This window comes from Peromyscus eremicus, chromosome 2 (genome assembly GCF_949786415.1).
Source record: "Peromyscus eremicus chromosome 2, PerEre_H2_v1, whole genome shotgun sequence".
Classification (NCBI taxonomy): Eukaryota; Metazoa; Chordata; class Mammalia; order Rodentia; family Cricetidae; genus Peromyscus; species Peromyscus eremicus.
This window is the reverse complement of record NC_081417.1, coordinates 101,732,596-101,760,296: the sequence shown is the minus strand read 5'-3', so window position 1 is coordinate 101,760,296 and position 27,701 is coordinate 101,732,596. Positions and strand designations below refer to the sequence as shown.

The 27,701-nt window shown below is 41.4% G+C and overlaps 1 protein-coding gene across 2 annotated transcripts in view; it reads left to right on the top strand.

Moving 5' to 3' along the window:
* The window catches only part of Saxo1 (stabilizer of axonemal microtubules 1), a 99,228-nt gene extending 73,726 nt beyond the window's left edge, over positions 1-25,502 (top strand). For both annotated transcript variants that reach the window (XM_059254504.1, XM_059254505.1), the window contains 2 exons: positions 2,853-3,055; positions 24,110-25,502. In XM_059254504.1, coding sequence (XP_059110487.1) covers positions 2,853-3,055; positions 24,110-25,110 — 1,204 coding nt within the window. In that variant the 3' untranslated portion in view covers positions 25,111-25,502. The remainder of the gene's footprint in view (positions 1-2,852; positions 3,056-24,109) is intronic.
* Positions 25,503-27,701: the final 2,199 nt, after the last annotated feature.

Here is a 27,701-nt window from a genome sequence, read left to right as displayed (position 1 = left end):
CCATTCCCCCACTTCCAGGCAAACGATTTTCGTTAGCAATTATGTAATTTCCCCTTTCTTTTTTCCCTGTAACTGCCCAACACCTTTCTTTAGCTTAGCCAAATGGTTGGAAATGAAGTTGCTATGACTTCCCCAGCAGGGTCACTTTAACCCTTACTTAATTCTGGTTTAACTCTTGGCTTTCCATGCTGGATAGCTTTTATAGCTACTTACCTAAAGGAAGCTGAGATCTGTGACCTTTTTTCCTCTTTATTCATAGTCACAGTGAGGCTAAACACTGGGCAATGTACCACAGGAAGAGAGGAGCCATTGACTGTTGAAAAAAATTGTTAAATTTAAGCAATTTCTGGGAAGAATAAAATGTTTTTTTTGTGTGAATGAACTTGAAGGCTGTAAGATTATGTGTGACTGGGGACATGCAGGTATGCTGTGGTTAATGATAGGTTTCAGTGAGTGTTCCCAACATAAAACTCTAATGAGGAAACACCGAAACTCTGATAAAATTCACTCTTCAGCCACGTGACTGTTTGGGGGCCAGATACAAATGAATCAAACTTTAAGTTTAAAAATGATCCTCTGTCCGGAGGTAAGAGGATTTTCCTCCCCTAATCATTTGCCTTCTCTACAGCTGGTCCATAAATACAAACATAGATAGATGCACATTTATAGCAGACTTTGAATTTTGCATGGAAGGAGATTCAGCGATGAATCCATTCCCTAAGTGTGGCTCACAAGAAGCTTTATGTGTCTGCTTCTGTCTTGGAGGAACAGCTTGAGAACAGCCCCTGAGCTGGTGAGTTTGCGAGCATTCCTTGGCAGATTTCTGTGGATGAATGGGAGACAGGAACATTCTGGCCTGTTTCAGCCTTTAGTGTCTGGAGACCCTTGGAAGATGGTACCTCAGAGGAGAAGTAGGATTTTTAAGGCAGTCATAGAGCTCTGGGGTGGGAGGCCTTAGCTTGCAAGCTTGGACATCTGGCTTTGCTCCTCAGTGCTGGCCTTTGATATCTACTGCTATTTCTTGGAAGTGTGGAGGGACTACAGCCTGGCTAGTCATCACTGAACATAGATAGGTAAGGTCACCTCAAAATCCCACTCTAGTCCTGAAAGTGGAGCACCTTCAGCTTCCCTTAGGCATGTTCTCTTCAGAAGGCAAGTTTTCAGCAGGAAGTTAACTTTCAGGTTAACTGGTTTTCCGGGATTTTTAGTGGTCTGCTGTGCAGCCCATGGAGGCTTAGTATCTCCTAGTGCCTTGCTGCAATTGATTATTGAGCCATCACTATGTGTGAGGGTCCTTAATCTAACAAGAGTAAAAGTGTGGAGCTGAACCTTGGCTTCTTGTTTATCATCTTGTCAGCCTGTCCCTCCACAACTCCCATTTATATAATCAGCTTCCAGATGTTGGGGTCATCAGCTCTCCTTCGATGGTAGCCCACAGTGAGGCCCCTGGGACGGCAGCTCAGGCTGCAGATGCTGTTCTTGCTACTAAGATCTATTTTAAGATGTACCTAGAGGATGTTATGGGAGTTCAACGGAAGCATCTCCCATTTCCCACTTGCAGCCCCAAAGAGACTAATTCTCCTGCTTCCACACTCCTTCATCCCACCAAGCATGCTCAGGACCTGCTTTGGGTTTACTGACAACCCTGTGTACAATTCATGCAAGACAGGTTACAGCAGAGCATGTCACCCTTGCTACTCAAGCATGGCTCAGGAATGCCATACCAGATTTCAGCCTGGAAGTGGGTTTTATTAGTGTTTAGCCTAATGCTTTCCTGTCCGGAAACCTTTCCCTCCCATTGACAGGGCCGTTCAAGCAAGCACCTTTAGAGAAAGATCTACTTTTCTCTTGTCCTATTTGGCCAAATAGGATCCAGGAAAAAGCAGTTTGTTTTGAGAGGAACTGATAGCATGGAGATATGAGCAGTGGAGACCGTGGCAGTGAGCAGTATAGCCTGACTCAGCTGGACGTGGTCAGGGAGTTCCCGGTGATGGGCAGGTGCCACCTGGGCCTGTCGTAACTGTGGCTGATTTGGGAAGGGATTACTTTGCTCTGCTGTAAAGCGTCCTTTCTTTTCCGTTCTGTTTTCTTACTCTTTGACATAATGCGAGCACTGACCACAGCAGATAGCAAAGAATGGAGACTTTGTGTCTCTACTGCACTTTTCCTCTTCTGGGTTTTTCTCTAAGGCTGAGTAGAGGAGATAAATATTAGTAGAAGAAGCTCCTGAGAACACAGAGGAAGGTGAGTGTATCTGAAAAACAGATGTTAGCCCCACAGGAGGGGTTGGATGCAAGGCAGGTGGGATATCAGCTGCAGAACAGGCCTCCTTCTCAATGAGCTTTGTGGTTGACACAAGGTGCGGCTAGGGGAGTGAGCCAGGGGACAGGTCTGGGACAACTTGTGAATTGCACTAGAGAGCTGGGTTTTATCTGGAAGACATTTTAAGCTGGTGGGCAAGCTCATCTTATTTTTATTCAGCACTTATTCTGGATACACCAAGGCATTTGAAGCACAAGCAGGAAGATCAGGGAAGGGTGTCACATGGCCCAAGTGAAAAATGGTTTGGATCTGGACCAAAGGGCCAAAAAAAAAAATCCCCAATGAGGTAGAAGGGCTATTCCTGGTGAATGACAGACTCCGTAGCTTTGAGGGGAGGAGTCAAGGATGCCACCCCAGGGATCAAGGGGTCAAACATGGGCAAAAATGAATTATAGTGTCATGTTCCAAAGTTAGAGAGAGGAAAAGGTAGAGAGCGATAGAGTAGAAAGTTCAGTTAATGTGAGTCGAGTAGACAACATTGTCTTTTTCCAAGCATGGACCCCAATGACATGTGCTTATTCTTCTCCCAGGAGAGATTTTGGGCTTCACAAAATGGTACCAGTGAAACTCCATCAGCATGACCCATACATTCCAAGCCAAGAGACTATGGATTTACTCACAACATATAAACACGATTTTAACTACCTCCCTGTCTGTCAAGTTGGCCCCATCAAACCTCGGGACAGTAAATTTCCAAATGGTGACAAGATACAGTACCTGCCTACGTACAAAGGTGAGGAGAGGGTGGAGGAGAGGACAGGCCAAGCCTTAGACCCACCAGGACATGGTGATATGTGTATTACCTTAGGGCAAAGGTCAAAAACCACTTCCTGCCGGCCAAATCCAGCTCACAGCCCATTTTTGTACAGATGGAAAGCAAAGAATGGTTCTACAATTTTCATGAACTGGAAACTATTATTATTTTAAGGCATGTTGGAAATTATGATATTCAGAGTTCACTATTGATAGGCATGTTATGTTGGAACCATAGCTATTCTTTCATGGGTCTGCCATGGCCGTTTCTATGCTTCAGTGGTGAAGCCGAGTGTCATGGCAGAGACTCACACAGATGGCAGAAATGCGTAGTATCTTGACGTTATGGAATATATTTTGTGATCCTTGTCTTAGCTTTCTGTTTGAATCTTACAATGGGGAATTTGTTCAAATTCAAGCTAATTAAGATTCTACAATTTGGTTGTTTCATTCATCCACCTAAGTGAATTTTGAAATGTAACATAGCATACAGAAAAGAATGCATTATAATTACAGACCAATGAATTTTGACACAGTGCTTGACCAAGAAATACTATATCCAAAGAAGTGGAACACAATCATTATGCTGTCTTTTCTTTCCTTCTTTCTTTCTTTCTTTCTTTCTTTTTTTTTTTTTTTTTGCCATGCTGGGGATTAAACCCAGGGCCTCCTGAATGCCAGACAAATGTTCTACTACTGAGCTACATCTCTTGCCCCGTTATACTGTACCATAATAATTTAATATTATAAATTAGTTTTGCCCAGTTTTAATTTTTATATGTTAGATTGATTTATTCTTTTAAAAATAATGTGTATTTTAAGTTGATATATAGTAATTATACCCACTTAAAGGGTATGAGGTGGCATTTTGATACATATGTGCATTGTATAAGGTTTTCAAAAATGCATTTACTTTTAATTTACTTTTGATTTGTGTATCTGTGTGAGAATAAGGCATGTGTAGGTATGTCCAAGGAAGCCAGAAGGGCTTTGCCTCTTCTGGAATTGGCATTACAGGTGTTATACAACATGGATTCTGGGAACCAAACTCATGTCGTCTGGAAGAGCAGGAAGTGCTCTTACCCACTGAGCCATACCTCTAGCTCCCATTTTTAAGATTTACTTTTTTTGTGTGTGCGTGTGTGTGTAATGTTTTTGTCATAAGTGTGCTATGCCAGAAACACAGACACATTTGTGTCTCTTCATAGTGCTTTATTGAAAAACAATTCATAAGCTACTTCAGATTGATTGGTTGCACATGGCCAATTAGTTTTGATTTCCCTTTGAAGCTGGCCAGGGAAAACACAGTATCTTTTATTCCAATCCAATTACTACTATTAACTCTCGGATCATGCATTACACATCACTCAGCAGCTATAACTCTCTACATATATACAGGCTTCAGAATGGCTGCAAAAACTGAGGAGGCCATGGAGTTCAAAGGGGCCTTATCCTTTGGTAAGGCAGAGGACTGTTGCAGATGCAGAGAATCTCTGTACGTGGTTAGATACATTCTTAACCAGTCCAATTGGAGAGCTGCTGCAGAGTCTCCAGAGCCGAGTTACAGAACAATGGAAGCCGCGGAGGGTGGGAGCTGTGGAGGGTGGGAGCCGCAGAAGTGTAGGCAGTAGAGCTTCAGGACAGGCTCTGGGAGACAGGATAGACTGGGCGCTTTAGTTGGCCTCATCAAGCAGTGGGGACCATGCTGAGCTTGAAGTCCAGGAGACGAGTGGGAGTCTCTTGCAGGACATTCTGGGTGGCCAGATGACAGGTCTGTGGGTGTTCAGATGAAGACATTAACCTCTTTGATGGTCTTCATATGTTCGGTAAGTTCTTGGGCCTGTTTGTCTGATATGTCTTTTGAAAGATTTACTTTTACTTTATGTATAGGAATGTTTTGCCTGAGTGCATGTATGAGCATCAGGTTGGTGGTAGGAACTGAAACCAGGTGCTCTGAGTGAGCAGTCAGTGTTCTTTATCATGAGCCATCCCTTAGCCCCCTAATACAGTTTTAGTATATCCATGTGCTCCCACATTCCAAGCTATATGGTAAGTCTATAGGTAGCATCTTTGTACTTTTAGGGAAAAGTTGTCATTTGTATATCATGGTTAGTGTTCTTACCAGCAAGAACAACATGGACAATAGAGTGCAGAGTCATCTTCTTTCTGCCTCTGCACTCAAAATGGAGTAGCATACCTGTCTTTTCAGACATCTCTCTGGGGTGAAAAACCCTCTTTCTTCTTGCTTTTTATTTTCATTAGCATATATTAGTTGCACAAAGAAACGGGCTTCATCATGGCACTTTTTCTACACGTACATCATACACTTTGACCATATTCACCCCTCTTTGTTACCCTCCCTTGTCCATACCTTCCCTCTCCTGTTGGGTCTCCTCCTCTTCCAAAAAGTTCTCCTTCTTTTTGTCTGATATTTTTGAAATACATTTCATTTGGTATCTGGTACATGCTAGGCATGGTGATGGAGCATAATGACCAGTCTTTGACCTTTTAGTAGAGAGACAAGCTATGCAGTCCTATGGATTGGGCAGGCAGAGTAACAGTCCCCACCCTGTGGCACACAGCCACAAAACCTGAGGTCAGGGAGTGAGAAAGTGGATTTATCATCAGTAACTCTTCATGCTTGTGATGTGTCCTGTTGTCCCAAGAAGACAAGCTAAGCAGTTCATGGGGAACATGTTGGGGGCCTCTGTGGGAGCGTGTTAAGGGTTGCTTTTTTTTTTTTTTTTTTTTTTTTGGTTTTTTGGGACAGGGTTTCTCTGTAGTTATGGTGCCTGTCCTGGATCTTTGTAGCCCAGGCTGGCCTTGAACTCATAGAGATCCGCCTGGCTCTGCCTCCTGAGTGCTGGGGGTTAAAGGTGTGTGTCACCGCCGCCTGGCAAGGGTTGCTTTATTAATGAAGCCAAGCGTGTGGGTGGGAGGTGGCAGCAGAGGAGGGAGGCCGCAGCGGTGTAAGAATTTTCCTTAAGGGACTGCAATCCATGTGTCAGGGAATCCCTTATGGTGTCGGTCTTCTCTCCTTAGCCCCGGAACTGATTCTGTGGTGGTCGGGACTCTGACTTGCTCATCTTTCATGTCCCCATCTTCCTCGAATCTATAGCCGCCTTCTGTCAAGCCACATTCTGAATGTTACTATACTGTGAAATGACCCACCCATAAAGGGGTTGTGAACCCCAAATCCTATCTTTCTGGTTTGTTCTCTTGTCTACGCCCACGATGACAGTTCTCAGTATCGCTGGGACCTCTGGGTCATCGACACTTCCTCTGCCCCTCCCCATGTAGCTTCCTTCCTGACACTTCACTACAGCCTGCGTTTTAGCAATGTTTCAGACTTTCTCCCTCTGTTGTGCTGTGGCTTCCTCTAATAACAGAACCCCAATTCTGCCTCCTCAGGTCTGCACCTGAGTATTCACTCAAGCGTCTCTCTGACCTTTCAGCTTATATCCATCCCAAGCTTCACTTGAGCCAGGAAGCCTTAGAAAATGGAACCTCGCCATCTGCCGATTTAAGTGCCCTCAGTTGTTACGGTTCTTAAGATGCCAAATCTGTACGGACGACTCTGCGGCTGTGAAGGTTCTGGCTCCCGCTGCCTGAGACCCTCTGCTTCAGCCTCTAAGACCTTCCACAGTTTCCTTCTTCCCTACCTTCTTGCCAGAGGACATTGTCAGTGTGGTCCCTCTGTGGGGCATTCTCCTCCTTCAGCTAGTGGCTGCCATGGCATGCTGTCAGAGGCTTTCCCAGACCCCTCACGTCAGACCATACATGCTCAGGGTACCTCAGCACACCTCTAAATACTGTGTAGGCTTGTATTCAACCTTTGTTTCCTTGGACAGACTGGAAGCATCTCTCTCTCTTCATCTGAATTATTTGTATATTTTTGCAATTTTTTTTGTGTGTCTTTTGAGATAAAGTCTCACTATGTAGCCTTGGCTGGCTTGGAACTCATTATTTCAGGCTGGCCTGGAACTCATAAAAGATCTGTCTGCCTCTGCCTCCCTAGTTTTGGGATTAAAGATATGTACCATCATAACCAGCTATTTTTTTTTGCAAATTAAAAAAATAAAATATAATTACATCATTTTCCTTCTCCATCTCCTCCCTCTAACCTTTCCTATATTGCTGTGGGATGGTCTGTATGTCAAATGTGTTGCTCTGATTGGTCAATAAATAAAACACTAATTGACCAGTAGCCAGACAGGAAGTATAGGTGGGACTAACAAAGAGGAGAATTGAGAGAACAGGAAGGTAGAGGGAGACACTGCCAGCCGCCGCCACGACAAGCAGCATGTGAAGATGCTGGTAAGCCACAAGCCACATGGCAAGGTATAGATTTATAGAAACGGATTAATTTAAGATATAAGAACAGTTAGCAAGAAGCCTGGCATGGCCATACAGTTTGTAAGCAATATAAGTCTCTGTGTTTACTTGGTTGGGTCTGAGCGGCTGTGGGACTGGCGGGTGACAGAGATTTGTCCTGACTGTGGGCCAGGCAGGAAAACTCTAGCTACACCATATCTCCCCTCACTCCCTCTCAAATTCATGGTCTCTTTCTCTTTAGTTTTTGTTCACACACACACACACACACACACACACACACACACACACATACACACATACACACATACACACACACACATGAGTACAACTTGATGAGTCTATTTGGTAATAAATAATATATATATAATGATTTCAGAGTTGACCACTTGGTTTTGAACAACCAATTAGGTGGCACCTCCCTAGGGAAAAATAATAAATAATCCTTCCTCATTCAGCTGTCATTAGTTTATGTAGTTCTTTATCTAGGGGAGGGGCTCAGTGAACTTTCCTCTTTACGTTAGCATACCCACTGATGTCGTCATTGCTCAGGTCTTACTTAGCCATACTGTTGAAATATCGTGGGTGAAGTTTCCCTGTCTGGGAGACACAACTCTTGTAGCAGACTTCCTAGTTCTCTGGCTCTTCTGATCTTTTTGCCCTCTCTTCTGTGAGTTCCTCTGTTCCTTAGGAACAGGAATCATGATGGATCAGTGGGCACTGGCCACCCCACGATCACTTGCTTTGTGACCAGTTGTGGCTTTCCATAATGGTCTCTGTCTGCTGCAAAGAGAAGCTTCTTGGTTTAGGGGGGGAAAGTAGGTATAAGAATAAGTATTTAGAATGTGGCTAGTAATTCTACTGGTTTAGTAGAGTGTCAGTAATAGGTTCTCCTTTTAAGGTACATGCTTTCAACAGATCTGGATAGTTGGGTAGATTTCTATTACCAGGAATGATACCCCTCCTGTTGAGTGGGCCTTAAGTTCAATTAGATAGTTGTTGATTACTACCAAGATATAAGTGCCACTGTTGTGCATTTAGGGATATCTTGCCATGCTGGTCATTGGTTGTGGTTCATATACATCAAAGCTGGGTAGAGATATTGGTTGCTTGCATCGCACCTTCCAGGACTATGAAATCTAGTTCTCAGGGAGGAGGCTTTAAGGTCAGATCCAACTCCAACCCTCTGAGTCCTGTGCCCAAAGTGTGCATGTCTTCAGCAATAGGGACTTATATTCAACTTCTAGGAGGCAACCAAAGTAAACAGAAACAGCCTGTGGACTCTCTTAACCAGCTTAAAAGGAAGTTTCTTGTGCCTGGTGCTGGGGTTTTTGCCAGATAAGTTTATGACTCTGGGGGAGGGCACTATCTCCTTAAGTGGTACAACTTTATTGAAAGTATATATACATATACACACACATATACCTTCATAAATACACATATATGCACATACACTTATATATTATATGTAATTTTAAGTAAATATAAACTATGATTCTCTATGACATTTTAAGCATTCTAAGCATTATCTACCTTCCCTCTTTCTCCTTCTGTATTGATCTCCCTCCCTATTCCTAAATTAAAGCACACACCCCCATCTTCCCACTTTCTCCTTCATATCATTTGTATCTTACTATTCCCCCTCTAGAACTCTTCCCACCCCCATGGCCACGTTTTCCTCTCCTGATTTTTGTGGCTGTTCCCAGTTATGGACTCATGTCTGAAGATTTGGAACTAGGGACCACAGATAAGAGGACATGTGACAATGTCTTTTTCTGGGTCTGGATTACTTCACCCAATATAACATTTTTGTAACACCCCAATTAACCCAATTAAGAAAGAATCTCCTCACAGGCATGCCCACGGGCCAATTTGATCTAGGCAGCCCCTCAGTGAGACAGTCTCCTCAGGAGATTCTAGACGGTGCCCAGCACAGCCAGAGTACCATGGGGTTGCGTGTGTCTCTGTAGGCTGTGCTCAGTTTCCTTTCATCCAGTGTTTTCCTGAAGATAGAAATGGGCTATCTCAGAACCCAAGAAAGTGTGACAGCTGAGTAAAACCGGAGCAAGCAGGGTGAGGCAGTGAGGACTCTGACAGGGCCTGCTCAGCTACAAAGTCTCCCTTCCTCTGTATGCTCTGTGGGTACTCTTGATCTCCGTGAGATATAGGTTCTTCAGAGGAACTGACTGCTCTGTTCACTTTCCTCATCCCCACCCTAGTATAGTGACAGGTCTGGGAATGAAGACCGCACTTTGTTTTCCTTAGGCAGTAGCAAGAGTCTCTATGGCCACCAACAAACTGTTCATTCCTCAAAATAAATAGGCCAAAATTATACAAGTAAATACCCAAGATTCAATCATTTCTACTTCCAGCTTCCCTGCACTCCTCCCTTGTCTATACAGGTCCATCTCCAACCACCCAAACCATAGAATATTCCACTGCTGAAACTTAACCTTGGCTTACATTAAAATGGAACAACAGTCCTACGTTTTTCCCTTTTCCTCTTAAACTTTAGATGCCTGCCAACCATTTGCCTACTGGAATAGAATTAGTAAAATATCAGTCAAACATCACTTAGATTGCTGGAGACCAGGCATGTATCCATGGCAGCCCCCCCTCCCCAACTTCAAGTTGGATTCCTAGTTTTCCCAGGTTTAAAAACAAGTGAGTATGTAGTTGACTTGGAGGGGCTGATTTGTAACCTCTGTGTCATAATAGTTCTTTTTTTTAATGACACCATCTTATCCATTTATGCTGCTGTGAAAACAAACCTAAGACTAAGTATAAATAGTAGGTTATTTCTCACAGTGATGGATACCGGGAAGTCAATGATTAAGGCATCAGTAGTCAGCCCTTAGTTCCAAGATGGTATTTGGTTACATTGCCTTCACAAGGTAAAAGAGAGGGCATAAAGGGCCTGAGTGAGTTCCCTCCTGCTCTTTTAAGGGCATCCTCCATTCATGAAGATAGGGCCCTCGTGACCGAATCAATTCTCCAAAGGCCCTTCCTCTTCATACCACTACAGAGGAGATTAAATTTTAACATTTGCATTTGGAGTGGAAGGTGTGATTCAAACTATAACAGTTGCTTATATTTTTAAAAATGGGAGTAGTTTACTTGATCTCCTCTATGACATCGTGGCTTCCAAAGCTGTGCCTTAAATTCCCAATATCCAGTCCCAGCTTTGTAGGACAGGAAACCACAGCAAAGGTATGTAAGGGAAGGAAGGAATGAATAGTTGTGAGCCGATGCTTTCAGGGCTCTAGATGACCGTGTTTAGCAATAGTTAGATCCAAATCCCTATCCTTCCAATTACTCTGCAGGTCCCAGCCAGGAGCAGGAATGAGGTTTGGGGAAGGACCATGACATTTATCTTGCCCTTGGGTCAGTTCTGAGCCACTTTCTGAACGAAAGAGGTACCATACCCTAGCTTCATTTCTTGGTTTATTGCCCTTTGAATGACTTAAGTCTCATGAAAATTTGCTGCTTTAGTAAGTCTTTCCCCAGTAATCTTACAATTTCTGGCCATATATTACTGTCTGTCTTCCCAAAGAGGGCTGTCAAGGAAAGAAACCAAAGACTACGGTAATTAAATACGTGCATTTCAATGGATGCCATTTATATTTTGCTTATGTGTTTTGTTTATATTAGTTCTGTGAGAAAAAAATATTCAAACTTCATTTCTGCTCATGACTAGTACATTTACTGTGGTGAAAGAGAGAGAGAGAAAGAAAAAAGGACAAGAAAAGAACCTACCAATAAAAAATTTCAGGAGCATTTGGTTGTAATTTGTGACATTTTCAAAACACTGTGCAATTGAAAAGATTGAGAGTGTAATTACTTGATGCTCAGCTTTAGGCTTAGCGAAGTTTTTTTTTTCTTTTTTTTTTTTCAAGGACATTATTATTGAATGGAATCCTGTTTAAAGAGGTTCTTGCCAATTACCCACATGACACTCTGGCCCTGAAGGGCTTTACTGGTGTGTGAATAGTTTGTCATGTGGAATTCTGAGGTTTTTCAGGGTCTTGTGGAGGTTTTATATATATATATATATATATATATATATATATATATATATATATATATATATATATATATAATAGTTGCTGGTAGAGGAAGTCAGGACGCTGAATAATAATGTGGTTTTAGCTCTGTTGTTGGTTATCAGGAGTCTCATGAGGCAAGTTTGAGCTTAGAAACCTGTTTTCTTAACACTTCATCCATCAGAGAAGAGGGCCAGGGAAGTTCTGTTCCACTCACCCTTAAGCATCTCGTGGCAATGTGAAGGTATCTTCAGGTAGATGTCGCATTTTAGGGCGGCCTGACATGTGGTGGGTTGAACATGTGGTTTGTATTCAGCAAGATGGTTCCCACTAAGGCCCCCTAATGCTTTCAAGATGCTGATAGAGCCATTAATGGCTCTTGGAGAAAGATTAGATTTTCAATTAAAATGAAGCCAATTTTGAAGAACGAGTTGGTAGTATTACTGGCCTAAAATAAACTTAGGAGTGTGCCTGGGTCGGGGGGACATCAGGGTTTCTGGAGCAGTAGGAGCTTAGTAAATCCTCCCCCCTCAAAAGCAAATGATAAAACTTGACAAAGTGGTAAAATCAACTGTTGCAAGACTCTGGAAATCAACCAAACGCACAGGACACATTGAGAACATCTATTTAGAGAAGTGATTGACTTATGAACATTGGGCATAGGTGGGATTTTATCCTGGAGCTGCTCCTGTCTGTTCCATTTGTGTGGTAGCTCTGCTGGGGAGTGAAGACTGGAGGAAAAGGTAATCATGCTGCTAGAAGGGTCTGAGTTGATTTCGAAGAGAATTTTGACCAAAAAAGTTACATAACGAGAAAACCATTTAGAGATCACAACTTGTGCAACTAGTCCTAGGTTTAGGGGAATAATTGTGAACAACAGATAAGTAGGTGAGTGAGACAGTTCATAGGGAGATAAGATTGATAAGCTCGGACATAGCCTGGTGATCTGAAAGGCTTTGTAGGCCAGACTGTTGGCAGTCTCAAGAGTCATCAGAGGAAGGACCTTTCTATCTACTCAAATGCTCTGGCTGAATGTGAGGCCTCATATCTGCTCAGCAGAGACGTGAAAAAACAAAAAGAAGCAAGTTCTGATTTGTAAACCACTTGATCTGTGTACTCTCGGGCTCCCCACAGATGCACCTCACTGATTTGGGGTGCTTGAGTCTTAACTTCCCATCAGTCATTGGCTAACTACTGAGCTCCACCGGAGGATGAATCTCAGGAAGGAAAGATTATAGAATGAGTGCAAGGATTTCTCCAAATAGGAGGAAAGACCAGAACTCTTAATGGAGGGAGCATGTATAGTGTGAGGCACTTTGTCTTAGAGAGGGGAGAGGGAGGGAGGGAGGGAAGGAGAGGAAGGGGGTGGAGGGGAGAAGGGAGAGAAAGAGAGAGACATCATCAGAAAGAGGGATGTAGGGTCCATTCACAAAAGGCAAAAAACAGTTAAGAGAAACTATCTGAGGGAGCCCAGATGTTGGAGCTAGCAGAAAAATCTTTGAAAGTAGGTATTGTAAGTGTATCTAAAGAGTGGCTGGAAGCCATATTTAAGGAAATAAAAGCAAGTATGATGATAATTACTCAACAACTGGAGAGTTCCAATAAAGGGAAATCATAATAAAATGAAAGCTCCAGAGTTGAATAATAACTACTTGTTTTCTTTACATTGAGAAGTTCAGCAGTTTTGAGTTGACAGAAGAATCAGTGAAACAGATGCAAATCAATAAAGATTATTCAAACTGAACATAAAATAATAAAAAACCCCCAGAAACTAAGAGATCCAAGAAAGTCATCAAGATTACCAATGTACTCATAATGGGAACCCCACTCTCCAAGAAGGGATAAGAGGGTATTTAAAGAATTAATTGCTGAAATACCCCAAACATATAAAACATTTACCTAGGCACCCAAGAGGCACCATGCAAATAGTATAAACATGAAGAGATCCATACATTATTGTCAGACTGGAGAAAAATAAAGACAAAGATTTGGAAAGAACAAAAGAGAAACATATCATACACAGAGAAATGAGGTTCTCATGCAGGGTCACAGTAGATTGTCTTTAGAAATAATGAAGAATAAGGCAATCAATGGGTTGACATATTAAAATACAGAAAAACATCAAGAATTTTATGCTGAGTAATTTTCATGTTTCAGAAATGAAGAAAACCAATAATATACCCAGATTAAGACAGAGAGGTCCTATCTTTAGCTGGCTTGTCTTAGAAATGCCCTTAGAGGAAATCATTACACAAAGATGGAGAGAGTGCTTATAAACAGAATTATGTAAATATAGTTTTTTTTTTTTTTTTGAGACAGGATCTTGAACTGTCCTGGAACTCACTATGTAGCCTAGGAAAACAACAGTCCAACAATCCTGCTGCCCCAGTTTCCCGAGTGCTGGTATTGTAGCTATTTTCCTCTTAGTTCTTAAAAGTTAATTATATAACAAATTATAAAGTGGGGGAGTTTGTTTTAGGAAGGTAGGGTAGAGGTGTAACATTAGAAAGTCAATTAATTAAATACAAACCTACTGCCTGCCCTAAACTAAACAAACAAATGAAACAAAAGGGAGATTAAACAAGACACTTTAGAATAATCAGTGGATCATTAAAGAAATTAGGGAAGTTAATACATTTCTGGAGTCCAATGAAAATGGACAAAGAGCATCAGGATCTGTGGGAAACAGCAAAAAGCATTCTAATAGGGAGATTTATGACTATGAGAGCTTACATGGGGTCAGAAAACAAGTGTGTAACTTGATGATGCATCTCTACATCTTATAAAGGTAAGGATAAAATGAATCCAAAAGGAATGATGTCATATGAAATAGAATCTCAAAGTTGGTACAAGGAACCTCAGAAACAGAGACTTGGCTTTTTGAAAGGATAAAATTGAAAAACCCTTGACCAACTTAACTGAAAGAAGACCATGTTGATAGACGTAAAGGTGAAATCTCTGGAGATGTCACAACAAATACCACCAGAATCTAGAGGACCGCCAGGGGTTATTTTGAAACCTCATACTTCAATAAATGAGAGAATTTAGTAGAAATGAATAAATTTTCATCTATGACTCACTATGGTCTAACAAGAGGAAGAAGTAGATTAATAAAGGGATGAGATTGAAGTAGTAACAAATTTTCTAACAAAGAAGACACTAGGAGAGACAGATTCACTCCTGAATTTTACCTTATCTCTAGAAGAACTAGCTCCCATGCTCTCAGACTAGTTCATAAAGTCAGAAAAAAGGACTCATCCCAAACTCTTCTGTGAAGCCAGGAGTAGCCCAATATTCAAACCAGACTAGGATATAACTAGAAAAGAAAATGACATCAGTGACTTTTATGAAGCTAGATCCAGAGGTCCTCAACAAAATACTTGGAAGTTCAATTTAACAGCATATTAAAAAGAATATTAAACTTTCATTCTAGGGATGATAATTTGACAGTCATGAGATAGTAAGTATAATTTAGCATACAAAGACTGTGCCATAAGTGTTGAAATTAAATGCGTTTCCTCTAGAATGAATAAGACATGGTACCCATTCTCATCACTCTTACTCAAAATAGTTAGTGAAATTTTAGCCTTAGCAACATGGCAAAAACAAAACAAACAAAAAACCAAAAAGAACAGCAGCAAAACCAACCAACCAAACAAACAAAAAACCCAAGATAAAATCAGGAGGAAGAAGTAAAGCTATGCCTATTTGCAGATGCTAGGATTCTATAATTAGAAAATTCTAAAGATTCAAACAAAATACTTCTAGGCTCAGAATATTCAGTGAAGTAGAAGTATACAAAATATACACTAATAAAAAACAAAAACAACAAAACCCCAAAACTGGCTTTTTAATATATACACAAAATAAACCCAGTGAGAAAGAAATTAGGAAAACTGTCCCATTCACAATAGCTTCAAAAAGAATAAAATAACTAGGAATAAATCTAACCGATGAGCAGAGAGACCTTTACAGACAAATCTATAAAACACCAAAGAAATTAAAGAGGATTCTGTGAGCTGGAAGGGCTGCCCATATTCATGGATCAGCAGAATCGATATTGCTAAAATGTCTATCATATCAAAATACTGATGACATTGTTCTCTGGAACTTGAAAAAGAGCTCCTAAAGTGCATAGGGAAACAGACTACCTCAAATAGTTTAAACAATCCTGAACAAAAGAGTAAAGCTAGAGGCATCTCAGTACCTGATCTCCATCACATTACAACCACCAGAGCAAAAACTGGCATTGTCTAGGCATAAAAACAGACGCATTGACCAAGGGGATAGTGATGAACATACAGAAATGAATCCAAGCACCTCTAGACATTTGATTTTCAACAAAAGTGCAAAAATGTCTCCTGGAAAAGAGAGAGCTTTTTAGCAAATTATGTTGGGAGAATTGAGTATCCACATGCAGAAGATTGATCTAGATCTTGCTTGCTCATAAAAACAAAAACAACCAAACTTGATGGAAGACCTTTAGATATAAGAATATCTAAAACTTTGAAATCACTAGGATAAAATAGACTCATTACTTATTCTCAGCTGTGACCAAATGTCTGACAAGGAAGTCAGTTGAAGGTTTGAGAATGCAGTCCATTATGGTGGTTTTATACCCAAAAGTGGTGTATGTGGTTCATGTGGTAGTTCTGTTTCCAGTTTTTTGAGAAACCTCCATCTTGATTTCCAGACTGGCTGAACAAACTTACATTCCCATGAGTAATGAATAAGATTCCTCTTCTCCTACATCTTTGCCAGCATTTGTTGCCATTTTTTTCCTTGATAATAGCCATTCTGCCTACAGGGATGTGGTGTCTTAAAAGTCTTAATTTGCATTTCCCTAATGGCTAAGAGTGTTAACACTTTAAAAAATATCGTTGGTTGTTTTATTTCTTCTGAGACTCTTCTATTCAGTTCCTTAGTCAGTTTATTGATCGGATGATTTACTTATTTGGGGCTTAATTTTTTATAGTTCTTTATATATACTGTATATTCTTTGCATGATACGAACAATGGTGTGTGTGTGTGTGTGTGTGTGTGTGTGTGTGTGTGTGTGTGTGTGTGTGTTCCATTCTAGGTTATGACTTGGCTCTCATGATTATTTCCTTTGTTGTTCAGAAGCTTTTTAATTTTATATAATCCCATTTGGCAATCCATAGAATTATTTCCTGTGATGTTGGAATGCTGGTTAGGACATCCTTGCTCATTATATTGAAGTGTTTTGTTTTACATGTCCCGCTAACACTTTCAAAGATTAAATAAGGTTTTTACATTAAGGTTTTTGATTTTTTTGTGCAGAATGAGAGATGTGGATTTAATTTCATTCTTCTGCATATGGAAATCCAGTTCCTAGCAGAATTTGTTGAAAGGACCATCTTTTCTCCAATGTATGCTTTTGGAAGCTTTGTCAACAATGAAGTGGCTCTAACTATGTGCATTTATTGCATTTCACTGGTTGGAAGATCTGTTTATGTGCAAGCTTCATGCTGTTTTTGCCACTATGGCTTTGTGTTGTAGACTGATAATAGGTGTTATCAGTCTACAACACAGATATGGTACCTCTGACATTGCTCTTTCTGTAAAGGATTCCTTAGATATTCAGGGTATTTTATGCTGCCATATGAATTTTAGAATTGTTTCTACATGTCTGTTAAGAATGTCATTGAAAAATGTGGTGGGGTTACATTGAATCTGTAGATGGCTTTCAGTACTATTGCCAGTTTTACAATATTAGTTCTGCCTGTTCATGGGAAGTCTTTGCATCTTCTAAAAGTCTCCTTTTCATTGTAGAGATCTTCTATATCCTTGAGTGTGTTTATTATCCCACATATTTAGTTTTTTTGAAGCTTTTATAAATGTGACCCACTTTTTTTCTTGGCCAGTTTATCAATATAGAAAAACTACTATTTTTTGCAAGTTCGTTTTGCACCTTGCTACTTTGCAGAAAGAATTTATCAGGTCTAAGAGTACTTTAGTGAGTCTTTAGGGTCTGTTAAGTATAGGATCACATCATATGTAACTAGGGATATTTTGACTTTTTCTTTTCCTATCTGTACCCCTTTTATTTCCTTCTCTTATTGCTTTGGCTAAGACTTCAAGTTCTTTGTGGAGAGAGAGGACACTCTTGTCTAATTCCAGATGTTAGAGTTTCAGTTTTCCCCAGTTAGTATAATGTTGTCTATAGGTTTGTTGTATACAGACTTCGATATGTTGAAGTGTAGTCCTGTCCTTCTGTTTCTAGTTTCTTCAGAGCTTAAAAGAAAGATTTATTTTATGTATGTGTTTTTCCTGTGTGTCAGGTGTACCACACACATGCAGTGTCCATGGAGTCCAGAAGAAGATGTTGGATCCCCTGGAACTGGAATTACAGACAGTTGTGAGCTGTCATGTGGGTGCTGGGAATTGAACCTGTGCTCTTGATACCTGAGCTGTCTTTCCAGCCTTCTCACAACTTTCTTTATAAAGGGATGCTGCACTTTGTTGAAGGCCTTTTCTGCAGGACTAAGATAATCACGTGGTTTCTGTAATTAAGTCTATTTATGTACTGAATTACACTTGCTGGTTTGTGTATGTTGAATAAACCTTGCATTCCTGGTATGAAGTTGACTTGGTCATGGTGTGTAATCTTCTTAATGTATTGTTCAATTTGCAAGAATTTTATTGAACTTTTGAATATTTTCTTTTGGGGGAGTTGGTCTCTAGTTTCCTTTTTTTTTTTTTTTATGTGTCCTTATCTAGTTTTGGTATCTGGGTGGGGCTGGAATTCCTGTCCACAAGGAGACATAAGCAAAACATCTACCACATCTCCTAAGGTCCCACTGACAAACTGATAACATGATTCTGTCAAAGTTCATTCTGGGGGAATCAATGTGTTTATTGGGTTTCCTTACAGAGCATTGGTGAGGGGTTACTTACAGGGATGTGGATATTCCTCCCCACAACAGGCTGCACCAGAAAGTCTTTACCTATAATTATTGTGTCAGGACTGCATGACCTTTTGTGCCCATTAAGTTTGTTTTAATAAATTGGAAACCCCAATGCTTGGTGTACATATATTTACAAATTGCTGTGTCTTCTTTATGAATGTTCTCTTTATTAACATGCAGTGGTCTTTTTATCTCTTCTAATGCTGAGCTGTGGTAATTTCATCAGATATGAGGATAACTACACTGGCTTGCTTTCGGTTGGGGTGTGCTTCATAGATTGAGTCTCATCCTTTGACTTTTAGTCTCTATATCTTTATCAATAAGGGATGAGTCTTAGGAACAACAGAAAGTTGTATTTAATTTTCTTTCTTTTTAAAAAAATTATTTTATTTTTTATTTTTTTTATTAAGAGATTTTCTATTCATTTTACATAACAGCCTCAGATTCCCCTGTCCTCCCTACTCCCATCCTTGTTTTGTTTTTTGAGATAGGGTTTCTCAGTGTAGCCCCGGCTGTCATGGAATTTGCTCTGTAGACCAGGGTGGTCTCAAACTCAGAGGCTTGCTTCTGCCTCCTAAGTGCTGGGATTAACAGCATGTGCCACCACTGCCCAGCATATTTACTTTTCTAGTCTGTTAGTTGAGGCCACATACGTCTAAAATTATTGAGAAATGTTCACTAACTCTTGGTGAGATGATTTTCTCTCTATCTTTCCCTCTCTCCCCTTTTTCTATCTCTTCCTCCCTCCCTCTCCTCCTCCTCTTCCTCTTCCTCTTTTTTTTCTTCTTTTTGACAATATTGCCTGTCTTCTGTAGCCTCGGCTTGCTTTGAACTAGTAGATAGCTAAAGATGATCTTGAACTCATGATTTTCTTGCCTCCACCTCCAAAGTGCTAGGGTATGGGTATGCACTATCTGTATTCTGGCCAATTTCCACAATTCTACTGGTTGTTTTTCTGGTTGCTTACATTTCTTTTTCTTTATTCTCCTTTTGGTCAGTATCATGAATGCTGGTTTACTGTGATGGACATGTTAGATTCCTCTCTAGCTTTGTTAGTTATGAAATTTGTTCTGTCCTGTGATTCATGATTGAGACTGTATTTATTTCCCCAATATCTAGTATTCCTTTAAGAAGCATTACTTTTTTTTCTACCAATTCTAAAAGAGAGTTTTGCTGTATATAGCACCCCTGGTTGGCAGTTATTTACTTTCAGGGGTTGAAGTGTATCTGTCCATGCTTTGAAGGTTGCTGGCTTTGAGTTTTGCTGACCCTAGAGCTGATGTTTTTAGATATTTCTGCCTCTGTAGGTGAGTTGGTGTTCCCTTCTAATTAATATTATTTCCTTGCTTTGTGTTTTTGAGGGCTTGACTATAATATATCTGGGGGGGGGTTCTTTTCCAGTTATGTCTATCTGGGATTTTAAATGCCTCTAGTATTTGAATATAATTCCTCCCTTAGATTTGGAATGTTTTTGCTGTAATTTCACTGACCAGTTTGTGTATTCCTAAGCACTAAAGTGTTTGTTTGGCTCTTTCGTCTATCATATAGATGCTTAGGTTTGTTCTCATGATCATATCTCAGAGGTCTTGGACATTGTGGTTATGCTGATTTGTTATGCTGATTTGTTTATTTTACCTTATTGACATTTATTTTATTGTAAAAGGATTTATTATTTATATGAGTGTAAGTCTATCTCTGTGTGTCATTGTCTATGGAAGGCAGAGGAGGGAGCTGGATCCTCTGGAGATAGGGTTACAGGTAGTTGTGAGCTCTGCCCAGTGTGGGTGCCGGGACGTGAACTCTAGTCCTCTGCAAGAGCAGCAAGCATTCTGAAGCACTGACCCATCTATATCTCAAGCCCCCTTATCATACGTGAGTGTCGTGTTCCATCAGCCATGTCCTCCAGACATGATATTGTTTCTTTCACTTGGTTGAATCTGTGGGTAACGGTTTCCATTGTGTTCTTTGATGATTTCACTGAGTTTTTCATTTTCAATATTTCTTAAAAAAAAAAAGAATCTTAACTTTCTTACTGAATTTTTCTTCTTTGTTGCTGATATTTTCTTCCCTACTTCTGCTGTTCTCTTCCACTTTGCTGATGTTTCTCCCACAACTTTCCTCTCTAGGGTCTGGACCGAATTCATCTGCTTGTTTTTATCCCTTTCAGGTCATTGATAATTTTTTAATCATAAAACTTTAAAAATTATCTGGCAGTTTATTTATTTCAGTTCGATAGTTGAGTTCTGACCTTCTGGAGCCATCATGCTAGGTTGCTTTTTCACGCTTCTTAGGTTTCGGTGTTGGGATTTGTACATCTGCTGGTTTGGATATCTCTTCTGGATTTGGGGTGTTCTTGAACAGTCTACTTTTGGAGATTCAATCCCCAGAACCACTTAATGAGGAAGAAACAAACCATGGTGACGGAGACAACACCACAGCATAGGAGATGCAGAAAACCAGGGGGTCATCAATGATTATAGGTCATCAATGATTATAGGTCATCAATGATTATAGGTGTGAAAGTGGCAGCTGCTGGACTATGTGATGTGCAGTTAGGAACTATCCAGGGTAAGAATGGAAATAGTAAATGAATGAGGCCACAGAAGGACACAGGGATAGGGGAGAAGAAACTTGAATAGACAAAGGCAGAAAGAAGAGGGGGTGGAAAGAATAGAGCAAGAGATTAGAAAGAACAACGTTCAAGAAGAAAAGATTTCCCAACAGTAACATAGTTCAAAGCCCAAATTAGATAAACATTAGAAGGGGAATAATGAATGGAAACGTAAGAGTAGTAAAAAAGTCAGTGGCTGGAGAGGTGGCTCAGAGGTTGAGTGCTTGCTGCTCTTGCAGAGGATCTGGGTGTAGCATGAGTCTTAAAGGATCTTGCCAATACCTCAGCTGATTCTGTTTCCTCAGACTGGAAGCCTCTGAGTCCTCATCCAGAATGAATCTCAGCTGAACTGCTGCTCAAAAGCCTGAAAGCTTAACCAACTTTAGTTCCTGGTCCTCATGCCTTATATATCTTTCTGCCAACACTTCCTGGGATTAAAGGCGTGTGTCACCATGCCTGGCTGTTTCCAGTGTGGCTTTGAACTCACAGAGATCCAGATGGATCTCTGCCTCTGGAATGTTAGGATTAAAGGCATGTACTACCACTGCCTAACCTCTATGTTTAATGTTATGGCTGTTCTGTTCTCTGACCCCAGATAAATTTATTAGGGTGCACAATATTTTGGGAAACAATATATCACCATACCTGGGTTTGGTTCTTAGTGCCCACATCAGGCAGCTTACAACCACCTCTAATACTAGTTCTTAATGACTCAACTCTTTCTCTTCAGGCTGTAATGGGCTTCTGCACCCATGTGGCACACATAAATTCAGAGAGACAAATGTGTACACATAATTTTTTTTTAAGCCAGGTGTGGTGATGCATGACATTAATCCCAGCGCTTGGAAGGCAGACATAGGCAAATCTGTGAGTTCAAGACTAGCCTGATCCTCACAGTGAGCTCTAGTGCAGCCAGACTATACAGACTCTGTTTTCTTTTCTTTTCTTCTTTTCTTTCTTTTTTTTTCTTTTCCTTTCTTTTCCTTTCTTTTCTTTTCTTTTCTTTCTGTTCTTTTCCAGAGACAGGGTTTCTTTGTGTAGCCCTGGCTGTCCTGGAACTTGCTCTGAAGACCAGGCTGGCTCTGCCTGCCTCTTCTTGAAGATCAAGGGGCAGAGAAAGAACTAGAAGCCTGCCTGGGCTATAATACTCAAGGCCCTGTTCCCAGTGGCCTGTATCTGCCAACCAGGGCCTTCATCCCAAAGGTTCTACAACCTCCCCAAATAGCACTACTGGATGGAAAGACACAAACCCCTAAGTATAACAGACCATAATGGGGTATGTACAATATGATCAATGGCCCATTATATGCATGCAAGAAATGTTACAATGGAACCCTGCATACTGCAGTAAATCAACATGTGCTAAAAATAAAAACAAAACAGCAGCAAAAAACTGGAAATGTGTGGTGTTTGGGATAGACAAAGGTTTCCTAGGTGGCACATTTTGTTACACAAATTATACCTCTACCAAGCTGTTAAAAATCATGCCTGTGGCCTCCACTCTGTTGATTACTTAAGTCTAAGGCTCCTGAGAAGCTGCATTTGGTCTACTTGTCTGTCCCTAAAGGTGCAAGAGAACTCCTTGTGGGTCATCCCTGTGACTTTAGGCCTGACAACTGATGAGTAGAATGAGGTAACACAGGCCTCGCCTGTGAGCCAGGTTTTAAAGGGAAAGGCAGCATGCTCTATGCTCAGGTCTGTTCTCAACTGGACTTCCGGTCTCCGAGCTATCCTGAAGATTTGGGATAAAGTTGCTTCAGAAACTACCTGATGGGTGTCTCCGTTCCTCCAGTGCAGATTTCTTTTTTCTTTTTTTTTTTTTTTTTTTTTTTTTTTTTTTTTTTTTTTTTTTTTTTTTTTTTGAGACAGGGTTTTTCTGTGTAGCTTTGCACCTTTCCTGGATCTCGCTCTGTAGACCAGGCTGGCCTCGAACTCATAGAGATCCGCCTGCCTCTGCCTCCCGAGTGCTGGGATTAAAGGCGTGCGCCACCACCGCCTGGCAGTGCAGATTTCTTTTGGGGCGAGTCCTTACATCTTAGCCATTCCAACCTACCATAGAGGTTCCTCTTGCTCTGACTATGTATTTGATCGAGCTGGCAGAGCTTCATTCTTCAGACACCCTGAAGTTAGCTCTTCTCTACAATTTTTCCTGGGCTATTCTTTTTCAGTCTGTGTTTAGAAATGTAGTTCTCCTGTTGTGACTGGGGATGTTCGGATGCATGAGTGCAGAGTCAGGTCTATGTCTTCAATTTTCAGGCAAGCCTTTTAGTTTTTCTGAGACTGTCTTTTGGAAACCTACAAAACAGAGACAAATCATAATCATCACAAAAGATGACTGTAAAGATGTCACAGGATTATGTATGGAAAGGCCTTAGCATAACTGGCTGGCACATAATATTCTCAAGAGTGCTGTGGGTTTGACCATGGCTTCTGAAACTGCGTTTGAACCCACACTTTTTTTTTTTAAAAAAAAAACTTCAAACAGAGTAATCGGGGTATGAATTCCCTAATTCTCTGTGTTTCCATTTCTGCATCTATAAAATGAATATTTTCATTAGGGGGTTCTGAAGAGAAAATAAACTAATATATGGAGAAAGAACTGAGGCCAAGGCAGCCGTTGCAATTCTCTTGTTAGGCAGTAGCATATTCTTATTCCCTTGGAGCAGTATATTTGGTGTATGTGGATTAGACATGAGCATCACAAGAACGCAAAAGTAGCCATTGACTAGGTAGACCTGGTTTGGCTGGGCTGGTGGATCATCAGTGGTGGGTTGTGTGAATCTCCGTGTTACTGGATACCACATGCATCTTTCCATGCACGCTGCCAGTGAGAGGCAGCCCTTTCCCTGCACAGGTAGAGGGCTGCCTTTGGGTCAGACTTCTCTGCTGCAATAGATTCAAACTTTAGGTCTTTAGTAAATTGGTCTCTCTGCACAGCAGGCTGCAAGCACCATGAAGAGGAAATACCAAGTTTACGCATGAGATGGTAGCAGGGATCTACTTTGTTCTGTTATATCAGAGATCGTAATTGAAAACTGGCTTATGGCTTTGGGGCTTGTTAAAACACATGAAAGTTGGGAGACCTGATTGATCAGTGATTACCTCTTCTTTAATTTCAGCTGATTATTTACCTTGGAACCAACCAAAACGAGATCTTATTCGTCCACCACACAAGTACCGACCAGAGTCTACCTGGTTTGAAAACAGAACCACCCACCAGGATGACTATACCATAAAAGGCCTTGTGACTACTGTGAGCTGTAAGCCTCCAGCCAAACCAAAGCTCTATAACGTCCCCTTGGAGGATCTAACTAACTACAAGATGAGCTATGTGCCCCACCCTGTGGAGAAGCGCTTTGTTAGAGAGCCTGAGAAGTTTAGACCCTGTGACATCCCTTTTGAGAACCTGACCACGCACAAAGAGTCCTACCGAGGCCTCCTAGGGGAGCCTGCCAAGAGCTCCAAACCTCCAGCCAAGTTGCCTGCGCAAGATATACCTTTCTCTAACAGCACTGAGTTTCAAGATAAGTTCCAAGCTTGGGAAACACCCCAGATATTCACCAAAGCTCCTGTTCCCTACGTCCTTCCTGAGGAGAAGATGGATCTTTTGACAACTACGCAGACCCATTACAGATACCTTAAGGGTTTCCCAGCTCAAACTTGCCGACCTGTACCTTCCATTAAGAATAGGGGCCATTTTGAAAGCTCCACCACCACCAAGGATGACTACAAGCAGTGGGCAGCTGTGCAGACAAAGCCAGTCAAACCCACTCACCATCTGAGCCTGCCTGTTGAGCCTTTGGACTGCCAGACGACCACTAAGACCTGCTATGTGCCCCACCCACCTGTCACCACTAAAAACTACAAGCCTGCCTGGGTTGGCCCTCAAAACATCCCTGTGGAGGGTCTGACTACTTACTCTATTAGCTTTACTCCCAAGGAAATGGGCAGATGCCCAGCATCATACACGGAGCCCCCTGGCTACATCTTTGAGGAAGTGGATGCTATGGGGCACAGGATATATAGGTCAATTTCTGAGACAGGTTCTAGGCAGAACAGCTGTCTTTCTATACATGATGCAGCAAAGTCTGGCCAGAATGAACTGGAAGTGTCAGCCTGACTTTGAAAAATTATTTAAAAATTGCACAGTACCTTTAAAAGTAGACAACTAAAAATTATTCATTGAAGAAGAACTTCTCAAAACAGCAACAAAAATTAAAACACCTACCTCAGAATGAAAAATGTTATTATCAACTATAGGATATTTGAATAGCATGAGAATCACTTGAATAAAGGAAAATGACATGTACTCATTGGCTGGTTAACCCCCTGTAACCCACCCTCCCTCTGCTGTATCTCTCTAACCCCTTCAGGTCCCTTTTGTTCACGGAATCAAAGATGATCTCAGTGACATTTCTGTGATCTTGATCTAATTGAACCATTGTATGAATTGAGATGAACCTTTGGCAAGGTTGACGTGCCAGAGAATAAACCTTATTTTGGGACATTGAATTTGTAGGCTGGTTTGTTCACCCTCATGTACTTTCCATGCTGAGAGCGGTCTGCATGGGACTTCGAGAGAGATTTCATGTGAACACCTTATTACATCTCAGCAACAGAAGAGATTCTTTGGGCCCAGCCTGGAGTCTTGTTTGGGTTTTCTGTGTACCAGTCTTCTTCACAGGGCATCTGTCTACTTATTTCCTGCATGATATACCAGCAAGGATAATGATGTCTGATTAGATGTGGTTCTTTTCAGTCCTTGGAGAAGGAAAGGGAGGAGGTCCTGTTGGAATGCTATGGTTACGAGGACCTTCTCTCACACTAGTGAAGGCTCTAGTTTCAGGGAGAAGGGAAGGAAAGGCCGCTTGGCAACTAGCCAGTTGAGAGCTGCCCTAGAGCTGTGAGCAGAAACTGTGGGATCTTCTAAATGCTCAGAGCCCAGAATGGATGGCCACAGGCAGTGCAAATGTCTGGGAACTCTGAGCCTGTTTATCTTAACAACTGTGACCAGATCTGTGACAAAGCCTGACACAGCAGGGAGCCAGACTCTTCCCTGGAGAGTTCTTGGACCTAAAGTTTCTAAAACCAACTTTTGATGTTAAGGTCAAGTTGAAGTAGGAGGGATTGGGGAAGGATATTTCAAGGGGGCTCTCTTTCCAGGCCTAGATGGGCAGAAGATGCAGACTGACACCTGGCATACCCACCTGTCTTTCCACATTGAATTTATAAATTATAGGTTGGCTTGTTCACCTTCATGTGCTTTCCATGGAGAACACAGAAACCCTAAATACTGTGTGATCCTGGGAACTTGAGTGTATGGTGGAGGAGGTGGGATTTTAGCTTAAGACATTGGTGTAGGCTCAGAGAATGGTTTTTCAGTGAGGAGCCTATATGTTCTTCTACCCAGTCTGCCCATGGTTCTCATGCCTAGCCTGGGCTATTTAAGTTCCCCTTCCTTGCACCTTCACCACAAACTTAGTTTTTAATCAGTGGTTTCAGATGCCTGTATCATTTGTTTCTCTTGCTGGTCTGAGGTCTGGATACCTACCTTTATGGGTGGTAGGGAAGCTCAGAGCAATTAAGTATGGTCCAAGGCCACACAGAGAAGGAAAGAAGCAAAGTCAACATGTAATCTAAGTTTTCTGACTTCAGATCTGCATTCCACAATGCCGGCATCATTCATCCGTGTCTTAGACCTCCTGGCTCCATGAACCACATCAAACCATATATCTAAGCTTACTGGGATCTACTAAGTCAATGAAGAATACTAAAAGGTTAGTGTGACACATGGCTCAGATGTGAAACATCCTCCCAAAGCTCATGTATTGAGGACTTGGTATGCAACGTGGTAGTGTTCAGAAGTGGGAGCCTTTGGGAAGTAATTGGATCCTGATGGTTCTAATTTCAATACTGGATTATTGGATTCATAGCTGAATAGGCTGTTGATGGAAGGCAGTGGAAACTTTAGGGGCTGGAGCCTTGTTAGAGCAGTGGTTCTCCACCTTCCTAATGCTGTGGCCCTTTAATACAGTTCCTCATGTTCTGGGGACCCCAATGCTGCCACCTCATAACTGTAATTTTGCTACTGTTAGAAATCGTAATGTAAATATCTGTATTTTAGGATGGTCTTAGGCGACTCCTCTGAAAGGGTTGTTGGAACCCCAAAGGTGTTGAGATCCACAGGTTGAGAACTGTTGTCAGAGGAACTCCGTTCCTGTCCTTGACACCTTTGTTTTTGCCCCTAGTCTGCTTCTGTCTCTTTTTGCTTCCTAGGTACTTGGTCCTTCCGCTCTGCACTCCCCACTGTGATGTTCCGCTCACCACAGGGCCAGAAACAGTGCAGCAGGTAACTCTGGACTGCAACCACCAAGGCTGTGAGCAGAAATGCATTTTCCTTCATTGAGAAAAATCGAAATCTTGCCACTCATAGCAGCCTGCTGGGAACAGGATAACCAAAAGGCAAATATGCCTGGAAGGCTGAGGTACAAAGCCATTTTTGCTGGTATAAGCAAGGTCTCTGGAACTAAAGAGAGTACACAGCTCTTCCTAAACTTGAAGACGTTTATGCCTGAGATGAAACTGAGCTCTACAAGACATGTGCTTATGTGTACAAAGCAAAAACAACACAATGTTTGACTCCCTTAGGCAAACCAGACAGAACCAGAATAATCTGGGTAACTTGGGCCATGGAAAAAGTGGTGTGGCATG